Below are 17,304 nucleotides of genomic sequence, written 5' to 3'. Positions count from 1 at the left end.
GTAAGCATACATTTCGGACCAACATGTTTCTGTGGGGTGATGAGAAGACCTGTGCACAAGTTCATGGCATGCTACATCAGAGACACCAGACATGGTGTGCCTCACCAGATTACCTTTTATTATTTTGTGGTTACTCTGAGCTTTCATTTTATTATTGCAGGATGTCTGGGCAGAGCTTGGTCGACCATGTGGGATCCACAAAAAACAAGTATGTGCAAGTTTGTTCATTGAAACCTGGATCAAAGTTCGTTTTCTTGATTTGAGCTTTCAGAAATGTTGAAGGGAAACTTGGAAAGAGACTGAACATCATTTGTGTGTATGAATTGAAATGGTTTCAGGTAGATCCTATGGTGATACATTCTGCATCAGATTCTAAACCAAGGACAACCCTATGTGGGGACTACTTCTACAATTACTTCTCACGAGGAATTGACATTTTGTTTGATGGGCAGGTGCTGTCATAATTGTCATGTACGACACGTTCTCCTCCGTTTCCTTTCACAAAAGTTCATAATGGAGATCGCCTGTGTGAACTTTGTTTTGCAGACGAACGGTATAAAAAAGTTTGTGCTGCACACAAACTTTCCTGGCCATACAGATTTCAACTGCTACATTAAGTGCAATTTTAAGATTCATTGTCCTTGTAAGGATTTAGTATTGCTTGCTGTCTCATTTGCTGATAGTACCTCAAGATCATTGTATTATTCGGCTGCATCACATATTCTGGAATCAGTACTACTGCACAGCATTTTCTGGAATTCTGCCAAGGCCTTAGCTTGTGTGATCAACAGCTTATTTGTGTCCCTTGTGCAGCTGATGATGGGGAGGCTCGGGTCTCAAGTACTATACTGCCAGAAACAAAATGGAATCAAGTGAAGGTATTTCCTTAAAGAGCAAAACGATATTTGGTATTGTAGGGAAGGCAATAAGGCAAGTTACCAGGTGGAAAGAATAACTAATTAGATGATCACTTCTGGTCATGTAGCTGATAGGTCTCTGATATTGACTTGCTCATTCATATTTACACAGATGGGTTATTTATCTTCTGTGCTGTGAGCTTTTTGTCAAGTCATTGTGGTTCAGCCAGTAGCATCATAATACCAAAATCTTGATTCAGAATATCATTAACATACTTGGTCTCGACTCTTGCTAACAAGAAATAAATACAGGAGCTCCTAGGAGATGGTGGCCGTGCGGCTATTCAAACACAGGGTTCTGTCAGCAACCCTTTTGGGCCCACATTTGTATATAGTTATCGCAATATTGCTCTTGAGGTTAGGATTCCAAGTGTACTGGATTAGCACTTTCTGCTTTTTGCACAAATACATATATGGTTTGTCATGATGTTTTGGAATCTTTCAGGTCATGAAGAATGGACACATAGCCACTGTCACATTATTTCAGTCCTCTATGGCGTGAATAAATTCCATAGACGAGAGGGCTTATGGATTTGCATTGAATTTGATACATGGGACTTTCATCTTGATATTTTGTAGTCTGCTGTGGTCCAAATATACCAAAGGATGGCTTGCAAAGTCCCCAGATTGGTCTAGTCTATCATGACCTGACCAATACTGTAGATATATATCCTCCCATGTTAGCCATTGGGTGTTCATATTGTAAATTAACCCCATTGATGTAATATACTCCACCTTGTAATTGTAAGTCTCCAATTCAATCATGGTGCAATTTGCTGTGATGCATCCAAATTGGGAAGGCAGGGTTTGGTTTGATCCAAGGCAATTCAGGCTTTTGATCAGTGCGCACAGTTGAGTGGATGGGCAAAGAGTGAAATAATTGTAAGTTTGTAGAGGGTGTAGTTTACTCATAGTGATGTGTATTTAATTACGTTATTTGACCCCAATGGCAATTTGTTGTAATGCATCAATTTAGGGTTTGGTTTGCTTTTGACGACAAAGAAAGTTGAGGGAGCCAATCAACATCTTTACCATTAAATACTTTTTCATTGCGAACAAGCCATATGGACCATAGAAACATTCCGTGCATGAAGGTCCACTAGGAGGGGGAGAGGCCGTTTGCTTCACCTAGGAGGATTTCTTTCCATGTCAGTTTATATGGATGACCGGGGGAGTTGAACTCTTGTAACCAGTTGACATAACACCTGTTACTTGGGCATACAATAAAACGGTGCATGATGGTTTTTTTATCCCTCTTGCATTGTGGACAAAGGCCATTGCCTATCCTGATACGTTCTGGGTTGACTTGGGTCTAGACCGCCTTATGGAGTATGAGCCATAGCAGATGAGAGATCTTTGGGGGGAGGTAGAGGGCCCATATTTGTTGAAAACGATATTCCCATTGATAGTTATTCTAGTTAAGAAGCCATCTCTAATTGAGGGTAGCGATCAGTTTACTGTTGTCCTTGGGTAAATTGAGTAGAGGGAGCAAAGAGGACTTGGTGTTCCATCCGAAATCCTTCATCTTAACCTACACATTATACTGAATAAGCATTGGGTTAAAATTTTTCGAGATTCTTTTCCGGTCTTGAATGAACCTTAAGTCTTCGTTGTTCAGTCTGTATTGCCTTTTGAGCCCTTCCGGATCCCTCTAGGTCCTATTGTCCTTGTTTCAAATGTCCAACTAGATTTTGATTCCTTTCTTGTTAAGTTTGGAGGCTATCTCATATTGACGAGGTTCAATTGGGGGAAGAGTGAGGCTTAGCTAGATGGAGTCTCTTTCACTCCACATCCTTGACTTCTGGGCCTCAGGGATGGTTACCAGCCTTTTATATTGCTTTTTATATATGATTGGTTGCATACGAATGGGCTGACCCTTCGAGTTCCTGATTATTGTCTTGTCCTTAAGCTTCTTACTAATATCCACTTCCACTAGAATGTGGGGATGCCACCTTGGATTGATATCAGAGGAGGGTCTCTTCCCTTATACTTTACTTAACGGGGTTGCTATCAAGCCTAACAGGGAGTGGAAGGGGTCAGGTAAATTCAGGAGCTCAATCCAGACAGGCACTTTTGTAGGCTTGGGGCATTAAGGTTGAAATCTATAGACCATTTGAATAAATTTAGTGGAGCATTGCGTAACATCCATGGACCACGAGACAGAACGCAGACTGCCATATCTCTGGTCAACATAAAAATGAAATAGTTATTGGGTAGATATTTGGTTGATACAACCTTGTATCCCAAGTTGCCCGAGTGCTCTCTAATCCACGATCTTAGGACTTGGATTGGAGGTCTCGGGCCATGGTAGAGGCCAATAAGGGCATGATAGTAGTACGGGAAAAACACATGATCTATTACTTCATATTCAAGGGTAATGGAGAACATACCTTCCTCTTCTTGGTTTGGGGAGAAGTTCTTATGTACAGTCTGCGACCTGGGCGTTTCCTCTTTGGACCTCGTTTTGGAGTGTATTGCTTAAGGGTGGGGGTATACCATTCCGGCGGCGGAGCCTGTGCTGTGTGTTCCCGTCTGCAGAGAATAGCTTCCTTGCAAGCCAGAGAAATGGGGTATTCCATGGCTGGCCAATGTCAAAGTACTTGCAAGATGTGAGCCAAAGGTGAGACCCTGGGGCAGTCCACAACTAACATGTTGAGAGAGGTTAAATAGCGGGTTAACATGTGCATATGGTGAAGAGAAGTGGGGTGAGGTATGCAATATTTGCTGCAGAGGGAATGACCCCTGTGATGATATTTGTCCTGGCTGGAGTGTGGGATGGATTCCAGTTGATAGCAGATCTTCGTTCATGAAAAGTTGAGGGGAAGGGCAATGATTGATCGGAGCAAGACTCGTCACTAGTGTAGCAGTAAGAGAAGGGGGAATCCTTGAGGAAGGAGGCTGCACCTCAACCACACCCCTAGAGGTGTTGGTCGAGGCGTCCAACGGCTATAGGAAGAGTTGCATGCCCTCCACTTGGTGGTGGGAACGGTTAGTTCCTGCCCAGAGGTGTTGGGAAAATGGTCACGTGTCGGACGCCGGACATCGGACGTCGAACGAGGCCGAGTGGGCATGTGAGAGATATAATTTGTGCTCTTTTCTCTTCAACTGTCTCTCTCTCTCTCTCTCTCTCTCTCTCTTTTACAGCTTATCTCAAGAATGTGAAATTACAACAACAAACAACAAACAACAAACAACAAACAACAAACAACAATTTAGAGAAAACACAATATAAATCTAAAAAATGAAAGAAAAATTTACATTGGCTACAATTTGAAGTGTAATTAGTGGTGTTGAAACACCCCTCTTTTGTAATGTGGGACAAACTTTGTCTCTTTCATTAAACCAATAAATACTTCGTGAGTGAGAGAGTGAGCGTGTGTGTGTGTGCACATGCACACGTGTTCTTTTTCATAGGTGATGTAAACTATCAAGATTGCATTGTTATAGATATCTATAGACACATTCATTTGCCTTCACATTCAAATATTACAAAGCCATTCTATATTTATTGGGTATCTTATACATGTAAACTTCTAAAGGATTCATAAATATTGAGAGGTAAAATATATTGAGACATGTCTTTTGAGTTCAACGTTGATATTTTGATTACATTTGAGGATCTTTTAGAAGTTAAAGAACACTTTCAAAGTAGGATGATTAAAGTATAGATCGGAATTTGGAATTAGACTTTGGAATTATGCTAAAGATAAACTTACCACGACCTCACTTGTGACCACCTTTTTATTAGAATGCCTACCCTTAGATAAGGATACAAGTACACATTTTGAACGGCACAATCTATGTAAAGAAGGCTTGTTTTTCATACATACATACATACATACGACAATCATTAGGCACCACCACATACCAAATTAGTTTGTATCCAAACACAATTTCTTCTTTATATAGTAAAAATAGACAAAATATTTGAAACCTAATTGGTGATAACCTTTTAACTAGCATGTCTACCTTAAGCATACAAGTATACATTTTGAGCATCATGATTCATGTAAAATATGCTTTTTTTTCTCACAATACATATACATCAATGCTTACATACACATATACAACATCAAACGTTTCAAAAACATTTATAGTTTGCCTAACTAAAGCATCCAAATACAAAATACACATGTATATATATAGAGGCACATAATGTATACTAGACCATCGTCTATTGTTGAAACAAACTGCACATTGTTGAATACAAACTAAAGGACTAAATTGTAGAGGGTCTTAACATACATACTACATTTTAACTTCTAAAAAGCCTTTGCATTTAACTTGGATTTTTATTTTGGAGACTCGATCTAGGTATTTTTTGTTTTTTAAATGAATATTATGCTCAAAATGGGTAAAGGTGTACATATATCACGCAGCATTTGTAACATACTTTATCCATAGTATAGCTCTAGTATTTCTATATTATTACTTTTGCTATTTAAGTTTATTGAAGATTAGATCATTTTCTCAAGTTAATTTAAGTATTTGAATCTTACCCTAGCCCTATCCTAGTAGGCCCTTGTGATCACATTACCATGTTACTTTTGTTTTGGGTATTGCATATCAATCACATTAATAATAAGTGAATATGTACATCCAAAGGAAAAACTCTTAATGAGTTGTACAACTTTCTAAATCTATTGGTCATCCTTAACAAACTTGACCAAATGAAGGATTTCCTTAGCAACTTTCCTAAATTGATCATTAGGCCTAGCCATCACGAAAGGAATTCCTTGAAGCACCACTTTGTTCCTCAACTTCAAGATTAGCATTAAAGCTCATAACTTGATGACATTCCAAAAGATCCAAAATCCAAGGGACATCCTTTCTTTAGTTCTACAACTAACCTTGTTATCTAGATCATCCTTATCAAAACTATGCATTTTCTTCCATAAGGAAGAAACATACTCACAATCTCTAAAGAAATGAACCACTTCCTCTAGTTATCATGACATAATATATAAATATTAGACACTTGTAACCATTTGGCCACTCTACTCTTGACATGGTACTTGGTCATTACCAACCTCCATGAAAATAGATTCCCTTTTGTGAACAAGGTCCCCTTCTAGCTCTTGAGTTGAATCTTTTTTATTTAGTGCATACACAAACATACTATGTTTTTCTATAAAAGCACTTGATTTTTCTAAAGAGTTTTCTAAACACAATAAATGTCTCTTATATGTTGGCTTCTACTTTGAAAGGAAGAGATCCTGAATGTGAAGATAAGTGATTTTCCTTCATATCTTTCATGCAAAATGAAAAAGGCCAATCCTCCTTCATGTGTATTATATTAACCATCCGATCATATTTAGACTTAGTCAATCCATATATGCATTTTTTAGTGTTAACTTGCTTCTCTTGAAGTGGAGTTTTGCTCTGTAAAAAATTCTTAGGTTCACTATTGTTACAAGAACCCTTTCCTTTTTCCTAGTGTCATTTTTCTTATGCAAGTCATTTGCCATGTCTTGGAGAACCACCACAAATGCCTTTATAGACATGTTGCAAAGCACAACATTTTGGATGATGTAAAGAATGTATATGCTAGAATGGTTGACTTGAAATGCTTTGTTAACAACTTGCATAAGTAATCAACATGAATCAGAAGCTGTAGAACTCTTCTATTGCATGAAGTCTCAAGATATCAAGGGTGACATAGCAACCTATCTTTGTGTTTTGGATGCATGTGCTAGCTTGGGAATATTGGAGGAGGGATACCAAGTGCATATTGCTATTATTTAATAGCTCTTATTGTCTTAAACTAGGTCTATCACACACACACACACACACACACACACACACACACACACACACACACACACACACACACACACACACACACACACACACACACACACACACACACACACACACACACACACACACACACACACACACACACACACACACACACACACACACACACACACACACACACACACACACACACACACACACGCATGCACGCACGCGTGTGCATGCATATATACATACATACATGTGTGTCTGAAAGTGTCAGTGCACATGCATTGGAAGCCTAGGCCTATGATGAAGGGCTTGTTGGAGGGGATATTTGGCATGGAGGGCGTGTTTCCATGCAAGACTTGCCCATGGCAAGGATGAGGGTAGGGGTAATAAGTCTTATGGGATGTTGCTATGGGGCAGCTGTTGATGATACACAAGTTGCTTTAGAAGAGGTTGCCCGAGGCTATTGATGGGCACAATGCAAAGATGTAGCCCTTGGCCACATAGAAAGGCTTCTTTGGTGGGTCTTGCACACTTATATTATGAAGTTCAATGCTAATTGAGATGATGAAATCAATCTATTTTCAAGCATCGCTATATTCAAAGATAGTTTTTCTATGTATAAGTATATTCACAATTAGTCTTTCTTTCTTTGTTTGCATAACAATGTCAAACAAGCAATCTCTATGGCATGCTACTATGGATAATCCTCAAAGCCAATTCAACTATTAGGGAAGAATACATATATTTAACACTTGAATATATATTGCTCTCAACAATGCTCTCTTGGTAAAATAATTAAGGATGTAGAAGCTGATAATAGTAGTATTGATATTCGATGCACACTTGGATCATCTTTCCCTTTGGCTTTTGTAGCATCTTTTTCTCTTATTTCAAATTTGCAAGATGTGCATGGCATGAGTATAGTGGAAACACAATTCTTGGAGCCAATGTATATAAGTTGAGGAACAACTATGCAAGGAGGACATTGCCATTGAGACACGTAAGAGTACAATTACATAGCTTGATCGGTACATAAGGCCAAAAATAATGGATGTCCACAAATGGATGCACAAATATAGGCATAACTACAAGAAGGAGATTATAAACCAAGAGCCTAGAAGGAGGATCTTCTGTAGCTTCTCTTGCACTTATAATTTAATATTATTGGGCCTAATGAGATGTTAAAACCCCAATATTTTTCACCTTCAAGTGCTCAATAAAGGATCCTATAGAATATGGATGTTTTCTATGAAATTACTATCTAGGAATTGATAATCAGAGCTAACTCTACTCTCTTTAGTCACGTGTCCATCTTTAATGCACATATCTTCATCTCATGTTTTTTATCAAGTTATCTCTATTTATGTTCTTGGATTTTGCACTTGATGCAAGGTTGTGTCATATTACTTTTTGAGACATATTGTGCTTATTTTTATGTGAGTCATGAGGTCATAGCAAGAGACATTGATTTGAAATATACATTTTGTGTGGTTTTCATGTTAGGCATAGCATTCAAATAATAGATATTGATATTTAAGAATGGATATTGTAGGGTCAAAGAATGTGGTATTAACATATTTGAGTTATCAATGCCTCTACAAACACATTTACAGTAGTAACATGTGATAGAGGTTCACACACACACACACACCCACACGCACACGCACACGCACACGCACGCGCACGCGCACGCGCACGCGCACGCACACGCACACACACACACACACACACACACACACATAGAAATGCATTAGTCTTGATTATGTCATACTACTTCAGGGCTCATGTATTACTTATTTGATGCTTTGTTGGCCTTTTGTAATGCTATCTATGTGTCCACACTCTATTAGATTCAACACAAATCATTGAGTTATATTTTTTGATTTATTGATTCAATGTTGTAACACACACGCACGTACTCGCACGTGATTGTGTGCACACACACATGTGAGAATAATGCTACTTTAGTTATTAATAATAATTATTTTATTCTCAACCCCTTTTTGACTCTGCCTTCTTGTGCTTGTGTAGCCGAATGGTTGGCACTTAGAATTGCTTGTCATGGGTTATGCAAACCCACTCCCACTCCCCATCTCCATCTATTTTTGTGCAAGGATTACTGGCTTACATAAGCTCAATGGACTTTCATCTTGCCTTGATTGATCTTGACCAATCCAGCCTCTAACACTAAAACTGAGAATTTACTACTTTTGCAATTGGATTTAGCTAGTTGGTTGAAAATCTACCATATTGCTCTCTTGAACCCCTCTCATGCTATTGCTAAACTAAGAACCGTGATGGATAATATGGATAACTTAGCAAAAGGAAATGAAATGAATCTTGGAAATTGGATGGAATCCTTGAGATCCATCATCATGAATCTCTTTTAGCACATCGGTATCCAATTTCAAGATGAAAATACAAAACCTAGGAAGAGCTTGGATTTTGAGACCCCCACCCCCTAGATAGGATGGAACAAAATTTTGTTGTCCCTTGAGACTTCTCTAAAGAAGAGGTAGAAATTTAAACATGATATGGGAAACCCCCAAATGGATTAAAAAACAAGAGCATGGCTTGTATGTTGATGCTTTCATTCTACTATGACTCCTAGAAGTCTATTTGTAGGCATATAACCATCAAACTTGGTCCTATGAGGTACTTACCCTTGCTACCCTCATCCCCATTGAGATGTGGTTACTTCTTATTGGTGAAGGTAATATTGATGTTGTTGAAAAGGAACTCTCATCCTTAGCTATGGATGGAACATCCTCTCTTTCAAAAACCGTTATTCTTAATGGCCCTATCAGTATGGCTATTTTGAGGCAAACCATTTCCCATCACCTTATGGAATATGTGTGGCTTAGAATCTACTTAACATAATGATACTAAATGTGATGCCAAATATCTCTATGGGGCGGGTCTTTAACTTTTTGCAACCCTTTATTAAATGTTGTTGTGATATAGTAGGACATCGTGCTGAATGTAAGAACAATACCATCTTATGGTTTGATCATGACCTTTGGTTCATTATGTGTAATGTGGATATTGTATTCCCCTACCAAATCTCTACAAGGCTCTATGGTATTGTTCTTCAGTTGGTTATCAAAGGAGGCATGTGAAGCTGTAAAAGGGTCACTTGTATTGCCTATTTCAGAGAAATGGTCCTAACTACTGCTAAGAATCTTATGGTCTCCAAGAATGGTTCTAATCTAATTCCAAACAAAAAATGTGATGGGTAAAAAAGGCTCATAGAAGGGTGCTTCAACCCTCCTAAATTCTAGCATGTTGGTAATAGCATCCCTTATGCTAGAAGTCTCCAAATAAATTTACATCACAAATTCCAACATGATGGTAATATCATCTCTACTCAAGCTTCTAACAAATTGACATCTCAAAGTCTCAAAAGAAAGGGTGACCATCTTGACGATATAGCTCCACTACATTAAATAGCTATTTTTTGATTGATTTATGCAAGTTTTAGTCAAACAATGTCATGATAGAATCAAGCTCAGTAGCAGGAAAATGAGATCTACTACTATTATCCATTTTACATTTTGTAATGGTTTGCTTGATAGAGTTCCTCCCATAAAATTTTCTTCCTCATCGGAGAGCCGTTGCCTTTACATGTATTCCAATATATTTGTTTTGGACGAAAATTTCTTCCTTCGCTAAAATCCATATTTTATATGCCACAAGCTACTTTTATTGCTTCAGATGACTCTTGCAATTGTCATCTTTATTCGAGATCCTTTTATTTTAAGGACTATGAGCATGTTGGCATCACTAATTTGGACATTGTATCTATTGAATATCTAAGGAAGCAATTACGCAAAGGTCTAAACCATATTCCGTGAAAGTCTTTTGACTGTAATGAGGCAAAAAAATCCTTAATTCATGGCTTTCTTGAATTTCTAAACTTACTTGGATTGGATAAGCATGCTTATTTGGAGAAGTTTGAATGCTTCATAGAAAAGAAACTACAAGCTATACTTGTCATGGAACATTTTGTGTATGATATATAGGATCACTACCATGATTTGGAAAGACTCCTCACACTGATTTCTATGTATTTGGCATAGATTAAGTTGCTAATAATCCCTCATTCTTTTCTTTTGCAAAAAACCCATATTACTTCTTGCAAAAGAAAGTTCCAATGGCTTAGACTTCTCTCATGAAGAAATTGATATGAGCACTTACATGATATTAAACTTGTTGGTAAAAGCAATGTTGTCAATGACCTTAAGTAGCCTTCCCTTTCTCAAGGTACGTATAAAACCCAAAAAAAAGAATTTTGATGGCATACTAATGCTACCCATTCAATCTATACTGATTGCCAGACTATTCTTTCAATCATATTGCATTCTTGCAAAGGTGCCATGATGACTCCAATACATGCTCAATAACCATATTGATACTATTGGGTACTTTACCACCATTCCTCTACCTTGACCTTAGTGCATCTTTCCTGAGTGAGCTCACCTTGCCCCTGTTGCTTCAAAAACCTTTGCATCAATGGTGGTCTTACATCCTTTGCTTTATTTATGGATCAAAGCAAGGTAGCATAAGCTTGTTTTAGTGACAAAGATAACAACTTAGGACTATTGTTGATGCTTATGATGTAGGTTAGATTGTATAGTTCCTACTAATTGTCTACATGTTTGGATTACAAGTATTGGCTAGTCCCTCTCTCTTTCATGCTATTGTTGTGCTTGCATTCTATTGTTTCTAGCATCATTCTAGTTATGTGCTAGTAAACATGTAATCTTTCCATTACTATTATCTTGTTTTGGTACAAATGTTATTGCTTTGTAGTAACACACATTATATACATGCACTACTTAATCTTCCTCTCTATCCACACACGTGTTATAACCAGTCTCATGTAGACACAAAAACTAAATTAAATATTCACGCATGTGCTATCACCCACTAATACTATTTACACAAAGTCACATAAGTGTCCTTTAATAGATTGGGTAAGGATAGTCGATTGACCAATGTGGGTATGAGTAATCATTGCTAGCTAATTAGACACACCATTTACCAAATACTCAATCTAGTATTGTGTCTCTCGATGCTCAATGTTGCTTAACATAGGGGGAATATATATTCATGTTGCAAGGCTTCCGAAATGTGGCCATTTTATAGATGGATGAATGCATTGAAGGGCATTTTATTTGGACTTAGCTTTGGATTATTGTGGTTACTACTCATCCAGATGAGCAAGGCATTTTCATTAAACCTCTAATGACTCAATTCAACCATAGTTTTGTCTTTGTACTTGATCAACGTAGCTTGGGTGGTTAGCCCTCTATTCCAATAATGTGTGAGGTGATAACTTACAAGCCTTAGTTCATCATGGTAGATAGTGAGTATCATAGTACATTCTACTTGCAAACTTTGATGTGTCTTGGTGTTGGTCATCAGAGCTAAGGGCATCTGCATTTTATGGGAAATTTAGCCATCCTTTTCTTACGAGACTAGTCCTTGCTCCTTGTGCAATATGTGAAGTGGATAAACCATGCTTGTATAAGCAAACCATGCTTATAATTGTAAATAATGTGGAGCATATGAGTATATAATGTTGGTACTATCATTCATCATTGATTGTGCCCATAAATTCCTGATAAGTCTTGTAGATGATTAGGCGCCTCTAGTCATAGGAGCCTAAGATAGATTACTTTAAGTACCATGAACCTTTGGCTTAGTAATAATACAAGAAAGGAGATTTATCATTCACTACCTTCAATAATGATTCCTTGTTGATTATTCTTGGCAGTGTCCTTGACCTCTAAGGTTGATGTTAATTGATTAGCACACTGATCTACAAAATGTTGATTAGCACACTGATCTACAAAATGTTGGATGCTATTTTTGTGTGTACTTCCCATGGGTATGTTATGTGGGTATTATGCTAATCAGTGTCTTCTATTTCCATACCTATTTCCACATGTAAAGGAATGGATCAAGGTGATGCTACCTTTGATAAGGTTTCCCTCTCCTGTAAATGCTAAGTTGTAATATGAAATGTAATTTTTTGATACCATAGAAGGGAAACCTTTTAATAAGCATGGAAATTATTATTTTTTCTAAGAAGGTTGTTCTTCTTAACTCTTACACCTTAATTTGAAGTTGCTAGGATAGGGGTACTTATATGTTCCCAACTTGTTGCCTAAGCTAGGGGTAGTATTTTGACTTTTTCTTAGCATGACTTATGTTCTTATATTTCTATTAAATAAAAGACTTGCCTACTCATATTTCACATCTAGCTTGCATATCTCAAACCATTCTTGAGTATGTACAAAGAAGAAAGCTTTGTCCACACTTCTGTTGCTTTCCACAACTTGCACACATGCATTAGGATAGAATCTTGTCAGCTCACAAAGAGGAAATATTGGGCTCTAGAGTTGAGCCGATCCTAGAAGGCCGCACAAAGAGGAATAGGGTGGGTAACAAACTCGCAAAGATTGAAGGTATCAAGGATACACTCCACCTTACACTACCAAAGTGATAAGTTTGAACCATCAAGCTGATCCTCTTTGGGTAGAGAAGGGAGTACAGGCACTAGTACAGAGGGTGCTATGAACAACATGTGAAGGTTAGTAGAATGTGCCTTCTATGAGACATGGAGAGAATAGGTAGGAGAGGGTCCCCAAATAGACAGGCTAGGTGACCTTCATTCTTCACAACCCACATGATAATCTCACATTAGTTCAAAGGAGTGCTAAGAAAGCTCCTCATTTGTATCATCCATGAAAGTGGTGGTAAGACATCTTCAAAATCCTACAAGACATCCACAAGAAAGTTGCATTTTGGTAGTAGATACCCGAAATAGAAGAAAATGGCTACACGTTCACAAGGAAGTTGATGTAGACGGTCCAATCAGGGGAGAAATACTATCACTTGCATAAAGAAGTTGTCACCTTCAAGAAGAAAGTTATGTTTTAAGCAAAACACTAATGTGGCAAGGTTGTGTGGCAGTTTGGGGTGGTCTCCTTTGTGAGAAGTCAACTCTATTTTTGTTCAAGAAGAAAGTTATGTTTTAAGCAAAGAGAGACTGCAAGAAAAGGAGAGTGAAATCTGCAGTGAACAATAAAGAATACTAATACAAACAGGAAAGCGGATGGAGAGTGACGAGTTCCTCCATATAGCCCACAACATCAACGAGGGTACCAGATAAGATTGATGATAGTAGCATTGAAAATGGAGGAAGATGATGGAATCAAAGCATGCACTTTCCAGGGAAGGAGGAATATGAATGAATGATGGGAGAGGCATGCTATATATAGCCAAAAATGCCAAAATATGCTGTCTTGCATCAGGGGAAGCCATAAATGCTGGTTGATGAGTAATAAATGCTAGTCAATGATGAATAAAATGCCAAAAAAATAGGAGTGACCATGAAAAAATCCTAGATGACAATGATAATATCCAACAGGTGTAGATAGGCTCTGGAAAGTTGTAATTGCCCAGGAAATGCACACAAAATTCTGACTGGAGGAGAAAATGCATTGAAAGGTAATAAACCGAGTGCTCTAGAATGAGCTACCTCCTTTGTCAAAACAAGTGATAGACATGTCAGAGCTTCTAAAGTCCTCATCTGAGGCTCATAGGTAGGAGATGACAAGGCATGACTACCGACAATACCAGGTGTACAAACCAAAGCTAAATCAGCCCATAATCATCAATGTTTGCAAGGATAGTATATAGCAAAAGTAGCCAAGCATAAATGCATAAGCAAGAGACTCTCACTATCTCGAATAAACCAATCTTTGCAATGAGAAATATCAAAATGCTCCCTTATTGGAAGAAAATTCAAAATGTCCAATAGCAAAGTGCAGCTCACTATATGTCTCATAACATCTGGGTGCCCCAGGACATGAAGTAGTACATCTAGAAGCATATGCATAACAACAAGTCTTCAAGCCCATAAGTGGGAGAACATAGAAGAAAATAGCCAATACAAATATATATACAAGGGAGCACAAAACCAAGGCTTAGATCTCAACATAAGCATATTTAAATATAATAATCAATGCCAAGTAGCATCGATACATCCATGTAGCATCTTTGTTGTTATCCCCTATGGTTAGTGAGTTTTCAACATTTAAGCTTACTATCTGTAGGGCATAATAACAAAGAAACTTCCTAATACTAAGCTATATAAGCTCTAATTGATTAAAATCCTTTCTTAAGCATCAAATACACCATCCATGCATAATAACTTGCCCCATAAGCATAATCAACAATAGAGTATTAAATTAGTCAAATACTAGCTCTCTAGATAGAATATAATAGGTCTAACCTAAATAGTGACAAACATCAGGTCTGCCTTAAACACAATGAGTAATAGGTGTGTCCTCAATAAGAAAATAATAGGTTTTTCTACAACATAGTGAACAACAAGCCTATCCACAACATGTCACGGGTAGTAAATTAGGCATAGATTACATTGATGGTTGTTGGTTGTCTACTACAAAGGCTCAACTCAATGACTACTTGGCAAGGTTCAAAAGATCCATAGAAAGGACCTAATCAATCGTGATTGAAGCTCTCTTCTTGGGCTAAAGTGAATGCTAATGAAGCTTCTCAAAAGCCCACTCTGATGCTAGTTGAAAGGTGGAGTGAGAGTGAGAGCATAAGTAGAACTAAGAACTATGGAGGTTCAAGCAAGAGAGAGAGAGAGAGCACATCCATATGTAGGAACTCCATTAGTCATAATATGTGACATGCCTTTCCTTTTGTTAACCTCAATACAAGAAGAAACAGAAAAAGTGAAAAAGCGCAAATCGAGAGCTGAAAGAGGCGAATCAGAAGGAAATCAGGCCTGAAAGAGCCCAAAATGCAGGCATAACCACAAGAAGTCCAAAGAGTAGCCATCGGAGGTTAAAAAGTGTCAAAAAATAGAAGGTGTACCTTTGAATGTAAAGGCACAGCCAAAATCCTTGTAAAAGAGCACCAGGCTCCCTCCTGTGCAAATTGTAAAGGTAGATGGGTGGTAGAAAGGAAGCTAAGAAGTGTTGGGGGTAAAGGTGCCTCCGCCTATCCGCCTGTGTATTACTACACTGACAGTCACCATCATCACTGCACATTGCAGGTGGCAGGCGCTCGTCACCGTCACTTTATTCTTTATTCTTTTAGTGATAGTTTGAATAAAGGAAGGCCCGGTCACACATTGTGACTGTTGGAGTTCCCATTTCTTGTCTCTCTCTTTCTTGCTCTTGCTCTCCCGCCATAGCTCTCGAGTGCAAGCTTCAATCCTCACCTTTCAACTGGTATCAGAGCACAGCTTCCCGACTCTTGAGCTTGGCTCGTGGCATTCTCAGCTTCCCATTGACTCCCCACTCGCGTTGGGTCTCCTTCCCGGCAGCCATAACTCCTTCTCTTGAGCTCCCGTCACTCCTCGGCTTCCCGAGCTTCTTCCCGGCCTATTGAGGCACCATTAGGTCATTGACATTGAGGTATTGCTTCATTATTTCAGAGATTTATCTCAGTTCACAGGTCTAGGTAAACAGGGTTTTCACAGGTTGTGGGCAGCCATAGCTCACACCTCTTGGAGCTTCCTTCACCTGGATCTTGCTTCTAGCCTATCAAGGCTTGCTGAGGCTTGGTGTAGGCATTCTTTGGCCCCCATTGGTGCCCCCTTTGGGCCCCATTGTTGACACGTGGGACAACAGACCCCCCCAGCTAGCTCACATTTTTTTTGTGTGTGTTTCAAAATCTGGCCCAAAAATCACTCTTTTTGTCATATCTCGGGCATTTAGAACCCGATTCAGGCAAGGTAAGAGTCTAAGTTGGGGTTTTGGCACGCTCCAGATGTGATGGGATGTTAGATTTGCAAATTATGATGATAAAATATTCTGCAATGGATTTCAAGTCTGAGATAGCATGTATTTGTATGCTTATGGCTCATGTGATGCTTCTACTGATGTCTATTGATACCGGATCACTTGTGGATGTTATGCCTCTTATGTGAGATGCATTTGGAGATGATTTAGCATAGCCATTGACTATTTTGAATAATCCCAAATGTGTCCAAAACAGGGCAGCCACCTGTTACTTCAATTTTATGCTTACATGTATTGGTATTTGATGCCCGATTATGCCCAATTGGTGCCTATATATAAGGGAATGTATGCATATGGTTTGCCTATGGATTTGAGCTTGGATTGAGCACTGATTTTCTCAGTTTACAGAGGTTATATGCTGCTGGAAACTTCAGGGCTGAAGCTATTTATGCTACAGTTGGGTTATGCCTATTGGTCACGGGTGCTCCCGGCTACTCAGTATGATGTCATGGTGTATTTGGACTATGCCACATGTCTTGTTTATGCTCCGAAATGATTTTGAACTGAGATTAGAGCTCAATTTGGGTTTGACTGTCACTTCTTTGCAGCTAGCATTTCATCTATGACATGGTTTATGCCTAGGCTACCTAGTATGGGTTATGATGTCTTGGTGAATCCTTTATGCTTTGGCTATGGATGGCAATTGTTTGAGCTCGTCTCGACATTCATTTGAGTATTCCCTTGAGCAGTTGGACATTGACTTGGATTTTTCCATTACGACTTGGCTTTTTCCATTACGACCTTGGATGCAATTGAGGCATTGTCTTGGTTACCTGTCTTTGGTACTT

At 38.5% G+C, this 17,304-nt stretch overlaps 1 protein-coding gene across 1 annotated transcript in view; it reads left to right on the top strand.

The window, feature by feature from the left end:
• The window catches only part of LOC148010706 (PHAF1 protein At3g51130), a 31,535-nt gene extending 29,874 nt beyond the window's left edge, over window positions 1-1,661 (top strand). Inside the window, exons 9-14 of the mRNA XM_087671946.1 lie at window positions 161-208; window positions 339-452; window positions 547-643; window positions 814-878; window positions 1,170-1,274; window positions 1,363-1,661. Of these exons, the coding sequence (XP_087528072.1) occupies window positions 161-208; window positions 339-452; window positions 547-643; window positions 814-878; window positions 1,170-1,274; window positions 1,363-1,419 (486 nt within the window). The 3' untranslated portion in view covers window positions 1,420-1,661. The remainder of the gene's footprint in view (window positions 1-160; window positions 209-338; window positions 453-546; window positions 644-813; window positions 879-1,169; window positions 1,275-1,362) is intronic.
• Window positions 1,662-17,304: the final 15,643 nt, after the last annotated feature.

Source organism: Lygodium microphyllum, chromosome 29, assembly GCF_053477565.2.
Source record: "Lygodium microphyllum isolate KBCC chromosome 29, Lygodium_microphyllum_v1.1.10, whole genome shotgun sequence".
In the NCBI taxonomy this organism is placed as follows: domain Eukaryota; kingdom Viridiplantae; phylum Streptophyta; class Polypodiopsida; order Schizaeales; family Lygodiaceae; genus Lygodium; species Lygodium microphyllum.
This window is presented reverse-complemented; position numbering and strand designations above follow the sequence as displayed.